This window comes from Thunnus maccoyii, chromosome 19 (genome assembly GCF_910596095.1).
Source record: "Thunnus maccoyii chromosome 19, fThuMac1.1, whole genome shotgun sequence".
Lineage (NCBI taxonomy): Eukaryota > Metazoa > Chordata > Actinopteri > Scombriformes > Scombridae > Thunnus > Thunnus maccoyii.
The window spans coordinates 12,963,246-12,984,900 of NC_056551.1; the positions used below are offsets into that span (position 1 = coordinate 12,963,246).

At 39.5% G+C, this 21,655-nt stretch overlaps 1 protein-coding gene across 4 annotated transcripts in view; it reads right to left on the reverse strand.

The window, feature by feature from the left end:
• Positions 1-2,089: 2,089 nt before the first annotated feature.
• The window catches only part of LOC121885184 (rab GTPase-activating protein 1), an 80,271-nt gene continuing 60,705 nt past the window's right edge, over positions 2,090-21,655 (reverse strand). For all 4 annotated transcript variants that reach the window (XM_042394380.1, XM_042394377.1, XM_042394378.1 and 1 more), the window contains 11 exons: positions 21,249-21,374; positions 20,872-21,015; positions 20,418-20,459; positions 19,806-19,934; positions 16,192-16,284; positions 14,713-14,823; positions 14,206-14,310; positions 12,940-13,023; positions 7,564-7,635; positions 3,635-3,835; positions 2,090-2,465 (listed from right to left, as the gene is read on the reverse strand). In XM_042394380.1, the coding sequence (XP_042250314.1) occupies positions 2,343-2,465; positions 3,635-3,835; positions 7,564-7,635; positions 12,940-13,023; positions 14,206-14,310; positions 14,713-14,823; positions 16,192-16,284; positions 19,806-19,934; positions 20,418-20,459; positions 20,872-21,015; positions 21,249-21,374 (1,230 nt within the window). In that variant the 3' untranslated portion in view covers positions 2,090-2,342. The remainder of the gene's footprint in view (positions 2,466-3,634; positions 3,836-7,563; positions 7,636-12,939; positions 13,024-14,205; positions 14,311-14,712; positions 14,824-16,191; positions 16,285-19,805; positions 19,935-20,417; positions 20,460-20,871; positions 21,016-21,248; positions 21,375-21,655) is intronic.

Here is a 21,655-nt window from a genome sequence, read left to right on the forward strand (position 1 = left end):
AATGTTTCACGGGGATTTTACTCCAAGCCCGTTCGATAAAGTCGATCGATTCCTGCAGATTTTAGCGAGTTGCGAGATGCTTGTGCTGTGGTTATCCTGTTCCTTCTTATCCCAAAGGTGCCCTATTGTGTCGAGTGCAGGCAGCTGGAATAAATACAAATTTCTGTCATGTTCCTGGAACCATCTCTGCATGATGAGCGCTTTGTCACACAGCCATTAGGGGACGCACTTGGACAGAAACAATGCTTTTTGCACCCTGTAGAATTCCAGTGACACAGGAAACACTTTTCTCACTATACCACCAGATTGTACCTTTTAAACAACACAGGATATGAGCCTTTTATGCCAGATCTCTATCCCACCATCGGCGTTCGACAACAGAAAGATCTCATGTCCGAAATTCATCAGGTAATGCGTTGAGAGAATGCTTTTCTGCATTTTGCTGCAGTTACATGCCATCTTTGTGGCCTTCCTGTTAGTTTTAAACATATTTTCCTTACTATTCTCCACTGATGAGGCCTTTTTGCTCAGTGTACTGGCATTAGTTTGTTCTTCTCACAATTCTGTATGAAGATGCTTCTTGTCTTGCATCAAAAACGATAGCGTCTTCCTAATATGTTCACAGTAGTAACGAAACCTTTTGGCGTTGTCCGCATGTTTGGACGACATGGATGACTGCTAACAAAGTGGCCACTGAGTGTTTATTCTGTACAGTGTGTATCTACATAGTAATTCAGTGTTGGTGTGTGTGTGTGCGTGCGTGCGTGCGTGTGTGTGTGTGATGTGTAGCGGTAAATCCCAAAGGTCTCACAAACTGAGCACAACACATCCTGCCACCGTGCACTACAACGTATCAAACATGACCTGCCAGTCAAGGTCAAAAGTCAAAGATGACAGAGCAGCCGGCGCCAGGGAAGAGGGTGACAGGTTTTAAAGGCGTGTTCAACTGCAGCAGTAATTACAACATTTTGTGTGTGTGTGTTGGTGTGTGTGTTTTCCATTTTGACTGAACAAGCATTGCATCACTTGAGGGGTCAACAACATACATACATACATATACTGTGTAATACATGTAGAGGTTTGCATGGTTTGGAGCTTTTTTAAGTTTCTTTGTGCTGGGAGATCCAAACCAAACAAAGCTCTAACATGTTTTATGTCTGCAGATTTATGTGAGGAAATGTATGCTGCTGCTGGTAAACACAACAGCGCTAATGCTTCTGTTTTTCTCTGTAAATTACATATCCATATCCACTAAAATCATCTCTATCAACCTTCATATCAAGGCTTTGTCAGCAAACTTCTCTTTAGCATCATTCATATACACATTTTTAACATTTAAGGAAACTGGACACCCAGGAAACCTTTTTTTTTTTCTCCCTTACATGCATGCACACATTCATAACATTAGTGCTTTTTCTTTCCTTGGACTTTCAACACGCTCTCTCCCGATTTTTCTTATACACACACAGTTTAACGTTAATTCAGTCAATTATATATGCATTCAACCATGTTTTTTTTTCTGTCTCACACACACACACATGAACACATACACCTCACGAAAACAAACAAACAAACAAAAAAAAAAAAAAACATGCGCACTTACACACACGTGTCCTCTTTACATAAGCACATTCATGTACATACATAGAAAAAGAAAGGTATTGTTCAACGTAAATTAGAAAAAGCTCAGTTTTGAAAAGCGTCTATTAGCTCTCGTACCTAAAACAAAAAAAAAAAAAACAAATTTACAGGGACTGGTTTCATCTGTGCCAGTAGTTTAGAGGGGAGCGCGCAGAACGGTAAGGAAGGACGGAGTGTTTTCTTCTCTATCCCGTCAGGACAGTTAAAGTTCTGATGTCCAACCTTCCTTCTGCGGGTCTTTAATATCAGCAGTACAAAGACAGAAATCAATGAAGCATTTCTCTTTTTTTTTATGCTTTTCTTTCTGTGTGACCGGTGGAAGCACATTGTTTCTCTGGGGAAAATGGTACCATTGTACTTCATCTTACATTTTTCAACCCCTTCTCATCAGTGCGGTTGGCTGTAGTCATTTGGGGTGGAGAGGGGAAGAAATGAGTGGGTGGGGGGGGGGGGGGGGGGGGGGTGATTAGATCAGGAAGGGCGGGGACGAAGGAAACACAAGGACATTTTTTTATAAGAGGGACAACTAACGCAGTCCAGTAGTAATGGTCATCCTGGGACTTAACAGTCAATGTTCAAGTTAAAGTTATGGCCCGGTGGGTTAAGTTAGGGGTCCAGAGGTTTCAGCGTGGTGAGTAGCACTGAGCTCCAGACATGGTCTGGGTAAAACTAGGTGATGGGGTGTTGGGGGGAATATCAGGTTAGGTGGTCTCCTTGCCCTGGGTCCCAGTGACGGTCTTGATGGAGCTGAGCGTTCGGTTGAACCAGGTCTTCTTGGCGGCCTGCACCTCGTTGAGGGCCAGACCCAGATGGTGCTCCAAGTCCTGATTGAAGAGGAAAGAGAACGATTCAGAACGACAAGAGTCAAAAACAAGTCTGCCAATAAGTAATGACATGAACAGACTCTCCTTTTTCAAGAGTGTGAGCTTCTGCGTGCTTCTTTTAGTATCTATTTTTACCAGTTTGCCTTTCCTCAATCAGACGCTTTGAAGTCAATTTCCTTCCCACTCTAACAAACATCATTCCCACTGAAACCCTCATCTCTTTTCTTTGACATTATTCCAAATAAACTCCTCACAGAGCTCCTTGTTGCTGTCTGGTCTGGCCCTGTTTTCCTTTAGACGTCGCGCTCCAACCTCTCTCTAAGAAAGCAAAACTCTTTTGGCCTTTTGTAATAACATCAACTGTGTTCACATGTATTTTTAAACTATTTAAACTGTGTTTCAGAGCTTCCCACTGCCTTTTTCTAATTCCATTAGACCTCAGTGCTGCACCAGACATCATTAATCACAGTAATGTCATGTATCACTGTGTAAATAAAGTCACGCTCACCAATAATGCTCCAAATTTCTTTAACCATATCTTGTTAGTAGCACATTTTCTGCAGTGATTTGTAGGGCACTTTACATTTAACTGTGGTGCTCTTCAAGGGTTGATAAAGTCGTGAGGGTAAAAATATGACCTTTCTTTTAATTGCTATGCAGGTGACACACTGTGTAACATAAAAGCCCGGCAGCCTTGATATTAAGAGATGAGCATCCTAAAACATCCTGCATCTAAATGACTGAGCTGACTGGAAATGATCGAGCCTCCATTCACATCTCAGACATCCTGGCCATTATAAAGCCGGCAGTTTCCTCCCGATGGCTCTGACTTTGGCAGCCTTTCAGAACATGCCAAAGTGTTGCTGAATGTGTCACTGACACAACAAAGGCCTGCACAGTAAACTTACTGCAACTCTTGTCTGTTTAATGGCAGCTACACCAGCTGCTTACAAGTCATGATGGGAGCTGAACTAGTGTGGTTCAAGTTATTTTGTTCTGGTACAAATCCACAGAACATGACTTGCAAGATCTTTAGGTATTTAGATGGAAATCTCTAGTGTTTACGAACGTTTTACAGTGTTTCCATGGTTATATTTGTGTATGTGAACCCTGAACTCTGATTTCATGTTTTGTAGTTTCATTTAGGCTGCAACTGTGTGTTGGTCTACCTGGATTTTGCACTCAGCCTCCACCAGCTGCAGTTTAGTCTGGGCTAGTTCCAGCTCCATCTCCCTCAGCTGGTTCTTCAAACCCTCCTTCTCCTCATCCATCTCCTCGCTCCCCCCAGAAGGCGCTGTGGTCACGGCGGCCCGCACACGACCTTCTTTGTTGAAAAGACTGCTGCACTTTTCACAGCCTTCCACTTTGGACTAGAGAAGGATATAAGGAGAAGGGAGAAAGAAAGAGATTAAAGATTAGAGAAGAAATAAAAGGTAGTAACTGACATCTTTACGACAGTCTCTGACCTTACAAACCGTTTTTTTGTTAAAGCAACCTGCTTCTCACAGCCTTAAGTCGGAGGACAGTAAAAACATAGGAGAAAAAAAAAGAGGGTGAATGTGAGGATAAAGGCACAAAAAAGATTCAAGGTTATAAAGGTATAGACCAAAAGCCAACACTATTACAAAAAACTAACCACACTTGTAAATTTACTCTTGTCAAGTCATAGTAAGGAGAAAATATTGACTTTAGACATAGAAAGAAAGGAGATATGCAAGTGAGAAAGGTAAAAATAAAAACTCATTCATCCTAGAAAGTCTTTGAAAAGAAATTAAAGTGTCAAAGCTCCCACAAAGATCTATGAGACTCAAAGATTAGACAGCAAGCTGTGTGCAACGGAGATAAGTGTGCAAACTCCCTTATTCCTTTCAAAAGAAATTATTTTTGCAACTAGCACCTTTTTATTACTATCATGTGTGCAGCAGCTTTGAAAATAAACACAGAAAATCCAAAAATAAAAAGAACTTGCAGGATATGCAGACCGTTGGTGCACACATGAAAATGTCTAACCAAACAACTTCTGTCTAAACTGAATGCAAATATCTACAATCAAATCATTGTGCTGTGTCTTCTCCTTATAGTAGAATTATTTTTACAATTCAAGTAGAGACAGTGCTCTGTTTAGTTACTGAGGCACAGCAGCTCATTAGTGTAGTAACCATACAAGCAAGTTTTGCTTTTCCTCCTCTGTCAGTGCTGCATCCCACCCAGCTCTTTAGTCAAAGAGCTCTTTTTTGGGCGCCCTTGTATGTGATGAGCTATTATTGGGCACAGAGCATTTGTGCAAGCAGCAACAGAAAATCAATACGAACAGACCCACACTGACTATGCTGCTAGACAAGACCCCATTCAGGTACTTTAAAGTACTTGTTGGTGTGCCACACATGCTGAGCTATAATGGACGTGGAAAAAGATTCAGCCTCAGATGAATCCGAGAAAATAATTCCTGCAGCACAGATACATAATATGTCTGCATCTATTATGTCTACATATTACGTAGACATGATAGTTGCGTTTATCCTGCTTCACCTGCTCTTTCTAAGTTTGGCTCATGGCTATGAAGCTTCCTAATGGCAGTGCAGGTTGGGCAGAATCGGTCCTGTTTACGAGGCTAACTCCTCTGATGAGCCCGTTATCAATAGATAAGTTCCTGAGTTTGCAGCAACAACCATCATTATCCACCACACTTTATAGTCAAGGTTATGTGCCTTAGCAACAAGGGTTGCCTGTGTTGGCGAGGATATTCACCGAAAATAAATGTTTTATGGCGTTTGTGCATTTCAATCGTATTAAACTGCCACCTGAGTTCAAAGCTGATTAAAAATCATACATGGCATTTCTAGGCTACACAAGTGGATGGGAGCTTTAATAAAGCAGCTGAGTGCCGATACTGAAATTGTTTCTGTCATCATTTCATATAGTTTTAGTGATTAGTCAGTCGGTTTATTATTAACACTGTTGCAACTTACAATTATGTATAATTTACTGCACATCACTGTTCCAATACATCAGTTATAATTGCAAGTGCTGACAATTGTATTACATTTGCTGAACCATTATTAGTAAACAATGAAAGAAAAATAATCACAAGAACAAACAAGATGATATACTCAAAGATGTATACCTCTACCACACACACACACACACACACACACACACACACACACACACACACACACACACACACACACACACACACACACACACACACACACACACACACACACACACAGAAGGCCTGCTACATCCTTTACAGGGCTTGTGTCCTTGGTGCAGTAAACCTTTTGTCCGTCCTTTTGTGAGTCCTTGGGCAGCCCTGAAAGAGCTCTCTGCCAACATGGCCTTTCTCCCCGCTAGAGTGTCAACAAACATTTCACAAGCTAAGTGTTCCGAGTGCTGGAGCTCCGATGCCTGGCCCTGGATCCTCGGCCAAATTTCTTTTTTTTTTTTTCCCCAAAGGCTTTGATTTCACTGCCAGCCAAGAAAATGAGATGGCAACACAGTACTCAACCTACCTACAGATGCAAGGACTGAGAGATCCAAACTGTTCTGTCCATTCCCGGCTCACACGTTACACATGAAGGTAACAGCTGGATTTGAATGATGAACTCTACCGTGACTTGTAGAGTTACTTTCTGATGCATAAAATTTAGAATTCAAGTGACGTTAAAAATGTTTGTTGAGCTTTTCCACTCTGTGTACACTTTACATGACATTTTGTGTGTAACCTACTGCTTGTGACCTTGCTGAGAACAGCTTATCATGTTTGAAAATTGGGGATAATGGAAGAACAAGAGTAAAAAATTCAACTAAAGTTCTCCAAGGAGATGGATACATCAGATCTCTGACATTTGTAATCTTGGTTATTCAGCAGGAACAGAATTACTGTCCTATATCATCTAAAGTCTAACATGACTGTTGGTATAAACAATCCACCTACACGAGCAGAAGACAGATAGTACCCAGTGATAATGTGACGCAGTTTCAGGCACTCATCTAGCATCCTTAGAACTGTAGTTATATCATTAATTCTTCATTTAGTCACTGTGTAAATGAGAGAGACACACATGTGCATACATTTGTCACTAACAGCATGGCTCTGTAATTATGCTCCACTTGTAGTCCTGGCTGTTAATCTACAGCATGTGTCTGAGTGCACACAGCAGTGTTTCAAGGTGTGTGTGTGTGTGTGTGTGTGTGTGTGTGTGTGTGAGGTGTCAAACGATTCAACCAACTAACGCAGTACCTTCACCGCGTACCTGCTACGGCTAAAGTGTGTGTGTATACGTGTGCTTTGGCAAGCTGTAGCAAACGCCACAACAACACGCTACACCGCAGTTGAAAAAGATATCTAATGTTAGGCGTGAGGATAGGCGTTTTAAGTGGAGCGCATGTTACATTTGGTGCACTGCAGCAAACGCCTACATGCCTACAAACCACCATGCCTAACCTAGAATTGATACCAAGAAAGCTCATTATGGACAAAGAAAGCCCTTTGTCCATAATTGTTGGCTTCTGCACAAGCTTCTGCATCCAGCACGGGAGCCAGTAACACCCCAGAGCTTCTTCCCAGCTGATTCCGAGAGAAAACAAGTTGTGAGCTTGTGAGACTTTCAATTAAGACACACTGAGCTGGTTATATTGAGCCTGAGATCTGGCGTGCAGCTCCTATAGTGGTGAAGTGAAAACACAATGAGTTTTCTTGAAACGCACGCCTAGTTATCTATCAAACTGTAAGGTGTAGTGTGTTGATGAGGCGTGGGTTGTGAGATTACATGTGCAGGAAGGCGTGTTGTATGTTGCCTTGAATCAGGTGTAGTGTATGCTACCTGCACGCGCCCTGTCAATTCATGTGAATGCCACATCTATATGAAACGACCACTTCTGGTGTGACACCTACGTCACACATGTAACACCTGTGTCTCCGTTGTGAGTCTATGTAAATGGTTGGTGTGTGCCTTCAGAGGTTTGGTCAGATCTTAGACGTCTTAAGTAGGCACTAGTGAGGCGTTTTATGTTAGTTGGCTGATTGACTGAATTGTTTGACACCTTATAGTGTGTGTGTGTGTGTGTGTGTGTGCACGTGTGTGAAACTCACCCGAATTTTCTCCAGTTCTCCTCGGTTGGCTGTCTGTTGTTTCTCCAGTCGTTCGCTCAGCTGGGAGCAGATCTATAAGAACCAGAGACACAGACGAAAACAGGAGATGTGTTAAGTTACAATACGTGCTTTCACACTGCTGTCAAATATATCAACAGGTCATATACCTGAAGTCCAATGTGACAAACTCAGTTGTCAGTGCAGCCATTTATATAGACAGCTGCAAAACATAGGTGGATAAAAACAGCAATGTTTTATGACAGCGAACAAACAGGGCATAGTAAGTTGTTTCCTTTTGTCACTATTTATATAATGACACATGACAAAGATGCAGTAGCTTGTGTATACTGTGTGTGTCCTTGGTGCATTTGAATGAATGAAAGAACACATGAACATTTATGATCACAGTGACAGTAGTCATGAGTTGGGAAATCCATACAGAAGGTTTTATGAGATCAGGTGTTGTAGATGTGTAATAAAACAATCAGCACTGGAAGAAGTATTCAGAAAGTAAAGTATAAAAATACCCTGCTACAAGTTGAAGTCCTGCATTCAAAATTACAGAGTAAAGTACACAAGTATTGGCAGCAAAATGTACTTTAAGTATTAAGTTCTCATTATGCAGAATGGCCCCTTTCAGAGTGATCTATAATTGCATATATTCTACTGTTTGATTATTATTGCTGATGCATTAATGTTAGGACCATTTTGATGTTGTGGCTGACTGAAATTGAGCTTTATATAATATTGAGTAGTTTTATCAAGACTGTTTTGTAAGTAAAATCTTAATCTGCAGAGTAACTAGTAACAACATCTTTCAGATAAATGTAGTGGAGTTAAAAGGTACAGTTTTTGCCTCTGAAATGTAGTGGAACTGAATTACAAAGTAGCAGAAAATGTAAATACTCAAATAAAGAACAAGTATCTCAAAAACTGCATCTGTAAAAGTATTTAGTTAGTTTCCACCACTTACTATAATGACCACAAATTATATAACTGATATTTATGAGCTTGGAACATTTGTTCTGCTAAGAATGAAGCGTGGAAAAACAAAGAAATTTGATTACAGTGATACGTCAATCCATGTATTAAATACTTATTGCTATGGAGAATTTTAAAAAATTACCCTCTACTCCCCAAAAACCCTTTTTAAAAAAAGGAAGGTTTAACAGTCGTCAGTACTTCAGTATTTTATCATGTTATTCCATAGTAGAGCCAGCATATAATAGGGCAACCGGACAAAAATGTGATGTAATTTCAAATTTAAACCAAATCCATGTCCATGCAGTAAAGACCTTTAACGGTTTTTCTACCCATCTGTTATAATTTCCGCCTGTACTGATCAACCACTCTGCGCTACCCGGTGTCTCCTTTACCATCTCTGTTTGTGGTTCTTGGTAAATCAGTCTCTGCACTTGCAGCGCAAACTTCATCCTCTTACTGTAAGTCCATTAGTGTTAGAATGTCCTGTTTATCCAGAGCTCACATCTCTTTTTCCTCCCCTTCTCCTCCATCTACACCCATAACCCACAGCCACAAACATGCATACAGACATACAAACACACCCACACACACACACACACACACGCTTGTAATCTAGCTTGCCGGCAAACAGAGAAAACAATGTGACATGAGTCATCCTAACGGGTACATCAGGTCATCCCACCTCTCTATAGACAGACTATCTATCTCTATCCATTCCTGCTCTCTGCATGTCTTTCATTCCCTGTGGCACATACAGTATATCTCTCTTCATCCTCCCGCTTTAGAGATCAATCTATATATCTATCTGTTTATCTTTAGCCGAGTAGATATCCATCTTTCTCCTCCTACATGTCTTTTATCTTTTTCTCCTGTCATCCTCTTCTTCATTTGCTCTCAGCTGCCATTACTGTGCAGCATCTCTCCACCTCCCCCAATCACTACTTGATCTTGCAGCTGCCCCATTGCTTCCTTTTTTAACTAATGTTACACCACGTTATGCTGTACATCTTTTTACTTTGTAAAGCTTTTTACTTGAGATGTTTTCTGTCTTCAGTCATTTTTTTTCCCTCAAGATGGAGAGTAGGCATTTTACTCCCCTTCATGTTTTTTTCTATAATTAGTAGAAGGGCTGAGAGGCACATGGTGGAGGGAAGAGTCTGTTCTGCTGGGATTTTCAAGTCTATGCAAGACGGGGCACATGTCAATCTACAGGCAGGAGACTTTAACACTCTACCATCTGTAAGCTTGCTATCAAGGATTACTTTGCTCATTTCGATTTAAGAAAAACAGGGCAGTTGTTGTTTTTTTTTCCACTCTTTCTTTATTAATTTTTGACCCTGTTGTATCACACTAATAACAGATTTTGCTTTTGTTTCTGATAGTTCAGGCTCAAGACCCATGGGCCATATTTTGTTGTCAGGTTTTTCATAATATATTTTTTTTCCACAAACAAACACTCAATAATTCATTGAGTGCAGATCCTGCAGTAAATTTACTTCCTGAGGCAATTTTTGGTAAAGCATATGGTAGATATATGCTTATAATGGCCATACTGTAAGCACATGCAACTTTAATTATTCTGTCACATTTATAACATTATGTATAAAGCTTGGAGCTAAAAGCAGATAATTAGGATGCAATTCTGGACTCTGTCACTTCAAGAGATCCTCAAAGTATTTTGGCGCTCTTCGATATTTGGCTGTGTTCAAAATACTATTTTAAACCTGTATGAGGTATCATAAATGTGATGCTAACAGGGCCTTAGAGACACAAGCACTGGCACATGTCGCTGTACCTGGCAGGTTCCCATCTAGCCTGAGTGTATCTACAACAGGGATTATAATACACCACTCGACACCGTTTTAGCTTCACCATCAACCAGCATTTCTCTGTCCTTGTGGGCTGGAGGGCCAATTAGCACACGAGGCTTTCTTGGCTCCAATCCCACAAAATGAAACATGGTCTTCACAGCCGCTGAAATAGAAAAACGCTATTTGAAGAATAATTTGAGTTATCTGGGTTGGAAAACAACGCAGGCTATTTTGGGGCATTCCTCAATTTGTCAATCCCAGAGGATTGAATGCTGCTGTCCTCCCTCTGCTTTCTCATCCACAGACTTACAGTAAGTTCCTTTTCTCCCTCTTTCCATCTATCACCTTCCTGTCACAAAAAGAACTATTTTTGACGAAGCCCCATTTTCACACTTAGCTCTGCTCGACACAGCTCTCGGCTGTATGCTAGCAATCTGAAGGCTGCTTTTAGCCATAATACACACACAAACAAACACACAAACTCACAGCCATCAAATCCTGCCTGCTTTATGATCGCTCTTGTCATCAGCTCTCAGATCTGCTGTCAATTCCAATTTGATGCCAATATTTTTAGACTCAGGTGAGGTTAAGATCTGTTTCTAAATTAGTCTTCTTGCTATTTCTGTCTGCCCTCACAGGCAGCGATTGGAGCTGGATTGTTGCATAATGTCTCTGTGCTGATGGTAATAGTACTTGATCTGGGTAGGTTTATATTTAAGCATTAAGTGACAGGATGGGATCTGAAAGGATGAAAATCACCGTAAGAGGAATTCGGAGAGACAGAAACTCGAAATACACTCACAGGCTCAGTCATCAAAGGCTCGGGGTTCAGCTCAGGGACAGTTTGTAAAATTAGATATTTCTGCTAACTAGACGAATGAATGAAAACAGAATGAAAAGCAAATCTATTTTGCTCTCAAATAGCACACTACTTTTAAACATTTACACCTCGTCTTGCCACAGTAATGGCTTGATTGGAGCTTTGATATGAAATGACAAGCTAAATAAGGAAAGGAAATTTGTGGAGAGGTGCTCAAAGGCTCAAACATTCAAGGTTCAAGATGGGGCCCATAAAATGTATAAAAAATAGACCAAACTACCTTTAAAGTTTAAAGGTACAGTACGCAAATTAAACAAAACAATACACAATAAAAATTTTTAAAAAAAGAGAAATCTATAGGCTTAATGAAATGTACAACCAGTCTTGTCACATTGGGGTTAGCGATGTCACTTTGGTGTGAGGGGGTATCTTAATGATAATGACTGCTTAGCCTAGTTAAAATATGAAAGGATCGGAACAAGAGATGTTCAGTGGAAACATGGTGGCTTCATTTCTGTTGTGCTTTGAGATAATAATTGAAATAAATAAGTAACAAGCCTGCAGGCCATCACTTGCTGCTATGCGGAGACTGCCGACTGCTGGCACCTGCTGTAATCCTCTGAATTTTGATTCCTTCTCATTAAACATTGTGAGTTGTTCCTTGTGGCGATTTTAAATTTATTTTAATAATAATAATAAGTCTCCAAGTTGAAGGCAAATTACTTTGAAAAGTAATGATATTTTGAGTTAGAGAAGATTGATGTCGTTCTAATATCTGTAAGATAAATATGAAGCTGCCACTCCTTATCAGTTAGCAGGTTATGTGCCAGACTATTTCTTGAAGCAGTTTGGCAAAAGTGTGGATTAAACAAACAAGATATAAAGACTTAATTACAATTGGAAAGAGCATGGCTAGCTTTGATTTACAACCCACTAGTACGCTCACATTTTTAGTAAGCAAAGCAATATTCTGTGCACTGACAAGTCTGAATTCTCTTTAGTTTTCTGTTCATCTACTCTAGATCTAGATAGTATAGCTAGTCTTAAAATTACATCTAGGCCACAGAGCAGAAAGCAGCTTTTGATAAATTCTTAAATTCTTGAAACAACAGCCGCTGTGCAGAACTCAGCTGATGGGATTTTAACCAGAACTAAGAACTGTGAGCTGTTGACACACCTTTTTGTCTCTTCAGAGGCTCCCAGTAGGTTTTAGGATTGATTTGAAGATTGTATTGATTACCTTTAAGGCACTTAATGGCCTGGCTACCTGCTATATTTCAGACCTTTGAGTTCAGTAGGGGCCTTTGTAGAGCTTGAGACGTTAAAGCGAAGGTCTTTTGTCTGTCCAGGCTCAAAACTAAGGGCACAAAGATTTGACTGAGTCATTGCTATACCTAAACGTAACTGTCTATTCTATTGTATTTTAGTTTTACTTTAATATCTTATATTTACCATATGTTTTAACATTTGTTTTTGATTATTGTTTTGGTTTTTCTGTGCAAAGCACTTTTTAACTTTGTGATTATGATCATAAATACACTGATGATGAACTAATATGCTAACAAAAATTACTTATTGTAACAGTAGAGAACATACTGTATTTAATAGGATAGAAATGAACACAAAAGAAGAGTCAAAACAACTTGGGTGTGTCTGACACAGTACATTCATTGTTTCACTTCTCTAAAATGATGGTGCAAAATGTGCAAATGTTTCAAGAAATAATTCTAAAGCACAATTTTAAACATATTAAGTTCATACCTGCTTATATTCTCCGATAATGGATCCGTTCTTCTTAATCTCTGATTCAGACTTATCGAGCTCTCGTCTGCACATCTCCTTCAGCTGTGAACGCACACACACACACACACACACACACACACACACACATACAGGAACTGTTAGGCTGTTTCAGGGCAGAGCCCAAGGACAGATGCGGTGTCAGAGGCCCCAGAGACCATGTGACTGTCATGAAATGTAAAGAAGACAGAGAAAGGTATTGGCAGACTTAAGGCTCAGGGCAAAGTGACGCCCTCTACGCAACCTCTATGCAAGCACATAAATCACTCACAGCTACATCTACACACTCAAGAAGACAGAAGACATTTGGAGGACAGCATTTAACACACATGGGAACAGAGGCAGCATGTCTGTCCTCTGTCCCAAAGGGATTCTTCATTGAACTCATCGAAGATGAGCTGACATCCTTTGACTATGAAGAGAACGTATGTATAGAAATGACACAGAAGATAGAGGAAGACAAGAGAGAGACAAATTCATTAAATGGTCTTTTTTAAATATATAGACACATGGAATAAATGACTGAAAGACAGACAGAGCGTATTGAAAGGCGACTATACAAAGAAACTGACAGGCAGACACAAACAGTGAAATAGATGTTTAGAGGAACAAAGATGCTTGTGCGTGACATTTGCTGTATGTCTAAAGGGGATCTCATGGCTTAAGGCTTGACTGGGCTACATTCAGTACTGTTTTGTTTAGATTTGATCACTGCAGATCAATTTTTGACCTGCAACATACTTAGTCTCTGGATGCAGTTATGGTGTGATCAGTGCTACCACCTCTGAAAAATAGAAATTACAGCCTTGTTTTTAAGAACAGCATTACAACCTAAAAGACAAGCAAATATGTGTCATCTGCAGATTTTTATTCCACCAAACAACACAGCATGCGATTATACTGATTAACACATCATCTTCACAGAAAGAGTTTTATCGGTGAAATCAGCTGTTGTAATGCTTGGTGCAAAACCTGCAGACTCTTGGTTCTGTCTATAAGACTGTTCAGTCACAGCCTGTTGCATTAAAATTGCATATTTAGGAGTAACATATGATAATCTATTCACTTGCAACAGTGCCGACCCTTTCCTATTATCTGCAACCCCGTGAGTCGCATGAGATGAAATAAAACATATGTTTTATGTTTACCTGGGGTTAGCAAAAATGTTTTCCCCCCGCACAGGCTCAGTTTTAATCTGGACAAAAGTGTCTTGTTGTTGGCTCTAACCTGTGCAGACTCTTCCTCCAATCGTCTCTTCTCGTCCTCTGAGTCCACCAGTTTCTGTTTGGTCAGCAGCAACTCTTTATTCAAGGCGTCTGCCTTCTCCTCAGCCTGACACACAAACACACACACACACACATACAAAATAATCTAATGCTGATAAGGTCATTGAAAGTAAAACTCGCCCTACATTCTCTGTTTTCAAGGTGAGTCAAACAATGACACACATTCTTTGCCATACACACACACACACATACTCACTGATGACATTTTGAGACAGTGTAATCAAGGTTCAGTATAAATAAAGGTTACATGTATGTATTTCTATTGCACAAACACACTTATGCTTTCATTCTCATGTTGTTTCAGTTCTTGCTCAAACGTTGCCACATCAATCGCATATTTGTTTCTGTTAGATATCCTTACAGAAGTGACAAGCCAAGTTTTCACAAACATTTGTACGCACACACATCAATGCATCACATAAATAGATAACATTTGTCTTTGGCTTACGTTGTCGAGGTCTTTGCGCAGGGCAATCTTGCTGCTGACTAGTTCATGTGCCAGGTCGTCATTCTCCTGCTCCAAACGCATGTTAGCCTCTTGCAAACGACGGTTCTCCCGCTGGACAGAGGGAGGAAGGGAAAGGAAAAACAGAATCGGAAAGACAGATTGTCACACAAAAAAAAAAAGAATAAGACAGATAAAGACAAGAAAAACAATGAGGAGAAAAACAGAGAAGCATATGAACAAAGAGAAGTTCAGCAAAATGAAAGAGGAAGGAGAGTGAAAGATAGCAGAGCCGGGAAAAAGGAGTTAATCAGACAGAGTTGCGAATGAATGTGTAAGCATCTCTTCCTGTCACAGCAGTTTCTGCGGTAATGCAACATGTGCTGAATAAGAGTATGAAAGTGAACTGTGATCAGGTGAGAGCGTAATTGCAGGATAAGAATTATCTGTAATGTTTAACAGGTCATAACCGGTTTGTACATCATTAACATACTGTTGCATTAAAAACTGACTACCAGTAAAATACGTCTCCAGAGAGATGACAGGCGGAAGAGTTCAGTAGATGAAGTATAGATATTGCAAAATTTTAAGAAAAAATAATGCAATTTTCTTACATAAGATAGCATTTTTTTAAGTTTACTCAATGACTTGCACAGTGACGTCTGAGTCTATTTTTGCAAATAATGTACAGAGCAATGCTTTTAATTAAATTCTTGCTGCTCACCTACCATGTAGTATTACAAACATCCCAACATGCCTCCTTTGAAATATAGAGAATGTTGTTTTTAGGAGCACTTTTTATTTTAGAGCAAACACAGAAGAAGTTCAGTCACTGTTACTGATGATCTTGTACTTTATAAAACCAACCCGTTACCCTTGAGATGACTTATGGCATCTACAATTAATTTTTTTTTGATGCCATGTAGTTTTTCTTCCCTAATCAAGTGTGTAGACCGTCAAGGTCCACAGTAAAAAAAACAAACAAGTGGGAAATCAGAATAAGGTGGTCATTTTAACACTGTTAGATACATTTACACCTATTTTTCATTTAAAAACAGTGTAAACGTATTAGCTGGGGCAAATTTAAAACTGTAATGATTATTTAGATGACAATAATAATGTGGTCGTAACACTCTGCATTACAATATCTGCACCCAAGAGTTGTAGAGCTGTGGGATCAAACATAATACTTTGGATACTAAATAAGCAACAAATTTGTAAATAATAAATAGTTGTCTCCTTTATCTCTCTTTCAACTTGCTGTGCTGCTGACAGAACTGGTGCAGCACTTTAAAGATGTCATGCTGAACGGAGAGCAGGGATGCAAAGGTTCCTGCTCTAGACGGAAAAATTGAGTCAGAGTTGGATATTTTTTTAGAAGTAGATGTAAGTTAATGTCAAGTTTATGTTAATTTAATGAATTAGTATTTAAAAAGTTTGATGCCTACTGTGCGAATGTGAATAATGTGTGCTCTTGTCTACCTCGTATCTCTCGATGGGGGCCTCCTGCTGCTCCTGCTGCTCCCTCATGGTGTGGTACTCCTTCTCAAATTTCTTCAGTTTCTTCTGGCTGATCTGTAGAGCAGTAACAAATCTCTCGTAGTCATCAGCTGTATCACACATATGAAAAGTTATATTAATAATCGCGATTACACACATGATGAAAGATAGAAATATAAACTAGCCCACTGGTCTTTCTGGCTCTTTCACTTGACGTGGGTACAGGAGGAAAGTCTTTCCAATCTTTTGTAAACAAGAACAAAAGATTTATAATCTCCGCTTGACTGTGTTGTTTTTTTAGTCTAGCATTTGAATGAGACGTAATGGAACATATGCTGAGATCACTGCCCAATTTGCTTCAGTTAATTTCCGCCTGACAAGCGGGTTCACTGGGATATATCTGTCCACACAGTCGACAGTAACTCATACCACCTTATTGTTTTGTTAAACTTGGAAAAAGGTTCATGGATTTATGCAAAAATGTCAAACAAAGCTAAACAAATTACAGCATTTACAGATAAGGTTGTAACATCAAAACATGCAGAACACATTAACAGGGGCTGAAAGGTCCCTGAAGGCAGTGTATATCTATACATGAACTATTGCTAATAATGGATTACACTGTATAATCAATTACACACTATTGTAGCTACCGTTTTTCTGAGGGAACCTGGATTATTGTCTGTTACTGCGGTTCCAACAAAATCAGTGTCTAACCAACTGTGAACAGGTTTCCCTGGTTAAAGCTGAATTTCAGCAGCTAATACCAATAATCATTTTTTTGTTGAATTGCTTCTGTACAGAGTTCAGGTTCAGTGTTACACTTCAGATCCCCCAAAGCAGTGAAACAGAGTCCCATTTAAGAGCACACACACTTAGAGTCACATTCACACTGTGTACACACTGCATTTAGGCAATCTCACCAAGAGGCCTTTCACTGCCCAGCTGCCACCTCACATTAGCCTTTTTAAAAGAGATAGCTAACATACAATGAAAACTGTGTGCCTGATTTGGAGGAGAAAGAGAGAACCAAACACTCTGTCCATTCTGTGGATTTTAATGCATGTACTGTATGTGGTGATGGCTGCGACATCAGAGTACTGTTTGTCTTTGTGGGCATGCCTGCAGTTCATGTCACAACCTCAGGTTTAGTATCATACTACAGTATATCCAATCATCCAAATGTTCCCATCACTCAGCACCTAATGATGTTGGCAGAACTGGGACAGCATAGCCCACATGTTGTCCCGGTCTAAGTGGAACGTGTGTCTGCGTGTGTGTGTGTGTGTGTGTGTGTATGTTCTCTGAGTGTATCTGGTCGCAGACTCTGCTCTGTAAATGAGAGTGACAAAAGGAGGAAAAAGTACAAGAGGTCATTCGGGGCAGGAGTTGCCTCATCCATCTCCTTTCTTGTTCGTTTTTTATCCTTTCTCTCTCAGCCTTGACAGACAGCTGGGTCCACCGGACTTACTACTAAGAAAAGCAATTAGGGAACACAGAGCAACCATGGCTTTCACAACTACAGCCATGATTCATCAACATAAAATATTTCTCATCATACAAGTCTTGGATCTATTATTAATTAGCTGTGCTGGACCGTCAGTATTGTTTTCTGAATGTTCACTGGCAACTGGGCAACCGTGGCTCACGAGGGAGAGCGGGACGTCTGCTAATTGGAAGAACGGTGGTTCGATTCCCAGCTCCTCTGGTCCACATGTCGAAGTGTCCTTGGGCAAGATACTAAACCCCAAATTGCTCCCTGCGTGGTAGCTTGCCGCCTTCGGTGTGTGAGTGAGTGTGTGTATGTGAGAATGGGTGAATGTGGCTTGGAGTCTAAAAGTGCTTTGAGCGGTCAGAAGACAGTACAGTCCATTTAACTAATAAATACCTGCAGATACATGCTCAAATGTACTACTGTAGGTAAAGAGTACAATACCATGAGGTACGTAGACTTACAGAAGATACAGGTAAAAAAAAACAAAGCTGACAAAGACAGGAAAAAAAAAAACTCTGCAAGCCTTAATGGTTTTGATTTTAATTCCCAGAGCAATTTGCATATATCGGCTCTAGAAGTCAAAAGGTTGGCAGACAAGAAGAGAACGTCGGTGTAACAACAACACACTGAGACAACATAAATGACCTTGGTTTGACTACAATGTCTGCTGAATAAATTTTGCGAGGTGACTATACAAAGTGTGTTTTATCACATATTCACTTAAAATATATTCAAATTATAATGACCTTTGACTGCAATTCTTAAATAAAGAGTTTTAGTAAATAGTAAAGAGAGGAAAGAGACACGGGATCAACAGTTCAAAAAGGTCAGGATGTTTGACATTCAGCTCTAGTATATACAGTACCAGTCAAAAGTTTGGACACACCTTCCCATTCACTTCAATGAGAAAATATGTCCAAACTTTTGACTGGTACTGTATATAAAATCCATGGAAACAACACACACTGACACATACCCAGGTAGGCAATCCATGTGTAGTCGGCAAAGATATTATGACGAATCAGAGCAAAAGTGGGGAATAAAGTTAGAGCACCTGGCAACCCAGAAAGATCTGTGGTCCAATCAGAAGTCAGTATCGACAGTCAATGAGGACAGCAGTAATCTGGTCAGTTAATCCCCCTACAGTCACATCCAGGCTTCAGATTAGCGTACCTTGACTCAGATTTAATTTTCAGCTCCAACATTACAGTAGTCACTGCAGGTCAATTTGCCAAATTACTTCTTTGAATTATTTTCTCTTGTCAACTAATGTGCTGGGAATAATTTCTTAAAGCTGCGTGCAGTAAAGGTGGGTTGATTAGTCTCTATTTAACTACATGAGGATATTTTGTTCAAATGGGTACAAAGAAACCCTTAAAAATACAATAATAACTGAGCTTATTAATTACATAGGGCATACAGACAAGACAAATGAACCGAAAGCAGCACAAAATAAAGAACATTTTTGCTTTCATAGCTGTTTTTCTTCACATCTGAGAGGCCATAGCCAAAACTTCGAAGTTATGCCTCTAAGATAAGTACTAAAACATCTTCAACACTTCACAGCAAGTCTTGGTGCCTCTGATTTACTACCACTGGATTTTTCTCTGTTGGAAGAGTTCATTGTGTGTCTCTCCCACCTGTCTGACTGAGAACCAAAAAGCTCAAATCTCTCACCATGAAAAATAAATAAAAGTCAGCTGGCTCCTTTACAAAGTTTGTGCTAATAAATATCTCTGCCCAAAGTTACCTTCAAAGTCAGGTCCTCTTAACTGGGCCAGGCTGTTCAAAATAGGTCAGGACACAGGTGTGAGTGTGTGCGCGTGTTGAGAGACAGAGAGAGAGGGATAGAGGTGTGTGTTTGTGTGTTTGTGTGTTCATTACATCTGTTAAATTTTGTCTTAAAGTTCAACAGTGGCCCCTACTGGTGTTTAGGCAGCACTGCTGGCCTATAATACAGGTTTTATATAAATTAAAATCAATTGCTTTTTAACTTTGCCACATAAGGGACTCGCATTTTTATTTTAACTCGCTAAACCAAAAAGGAGGTTATTAACAACACTTTGAAATTAATACAGAGCTAAAAAAGTGTTAAACTCACCTTCATGCTACAGGCCAGCTCCATCAGTTTCTTTGCATTTTCCTCAGAACGGTACCTTTTCGGAACCGGGACACGAAAGAATTTGAGCGCACCCTCGAAGTCAGTTTGGATCAAATCGTCTTTTGATGTCTGAGGAAAAGAAGGGTGGGAACACAAAATGTAAATTAAACACACATTTACAGTATCCAAGCAAGAGATAAATAATGTATTTCCTTTAACACGAAGAAGCACAATCCTCACTGATTAAAAATAATGTTCTGAAATGTTAAAACAAACTAGATGTCATGAACAACAGATTTGTAAGAAACCAGCTTAAGTCTAAAAATAAACAATAAAATAAAAGTTGCTCCAAAGAAATCTGTGCATTGATAGAGCTCTAATTTTGTGGCTAAACTCACCTCAACTAAAAACATGTGCAATGCTTTCAGCACACAACAGCAGAGTGACACTATTCATCAGTCTGCACCTGCTCACGTGTGCAGACGGGTAAAATCTTTCCATGGTTTGATTTTCTTTTGGCACATGCTGTGCGTTTCTATTTCTACACAGAGCTGGGGGGGGTGGGTCTGTGAATGTGTTTGTGTGCATTCATTTGTGTGTGGGCTAGCTCACCTTCAGAAGTGCCAAGGCTACATTGAATATCACGCTGATGCCCTGAGAATAATAAAGAAAAGATTTCAGATTCAAAGTGTATTGAGCAACAGGTAAGCAGTTATTTTGAAGCAAGAGCAGTACTATATGTTCAAAGAAATTGACATAAAATATGTGTTTAAGTGTAAAAAATTGAATATTTTAGGCGTGTGCATGTGTAGGAGTGTGTGCACAAACAGTATTTATAGATTTGCTGTGTAATTTATTTAATACTTAGTAAGTTTTAAAATAATTATTTTTTTTGCAATCAATGTAAACACAATACTCAGTAAGTCTTCTTTATTTTTCACTGTTTAAAATTAATCTGTAACACATCATGTTGTGGTAAAAAATAATAAGGTGTGAATTGTTTCAAAACTGTGTGTGAATTGCAGCCAATTTATGTACTTGTATGTCTTTTTATTTCATTACCAACCTCACACAGTAACAGGTCAATGATATGGAAGACCATGTAAAGAGGGAACTTGGCTGTGAAAAGGGTGAGGAACCACTGAGAGGCGTACATATGAGCCTCCAGACCCACATTCAGGAAATGGTTGTATAGATCTGGAATATATTCCTGTTAAAGACAAACAGACAGAAAAAAATGAGGAGGAAAAAAAATAAAGAGACAGGAGAGCAGGAAGGTAGAGAAGAAGGAATGATGTGAAGGGAAAGAAATGGGAAAGAGATAAATTTATAGATGTAATGAACAAAAATGTTACTCAAATAAACAAATAAGCATTATTAGTCTGATTATAATACAGTATTTGAAAACAGTGAGTATGACTACTGGAGATCACACACACACACCTGCATGAGTCTCTCAAGTTGGAAGAACTTGCAATGCAGATCTTCAAAGTTCTGCTTGAAAAGGTCCCTGAGCCCGTAATCAAACATGATCTTGACCAGCACACTGAAAGCCTGCTCCTCTGGCATCTGAAGAAGAAAACCAAGAGACTTAGTGATTAGTATGTTATGTTAACTCATATCCTGATGACAGAGATTTCAGATGATACAAGTTGTAATGAATATTTTAACCAAAGAATTATTTTTTTTACTGCCTGAACTTGTAGAATAACTCCTTAAAATGTTATTATTTTGTATACATCTTTGCTTGTCTATTAGCTTCTAAAAACACTGTACAAAGACATTATTTCTCCACTAGGTGGCAGTGTTGGCATGTCCCTGGACTGGAAGTGCACTTAAAAGAGAGCCAC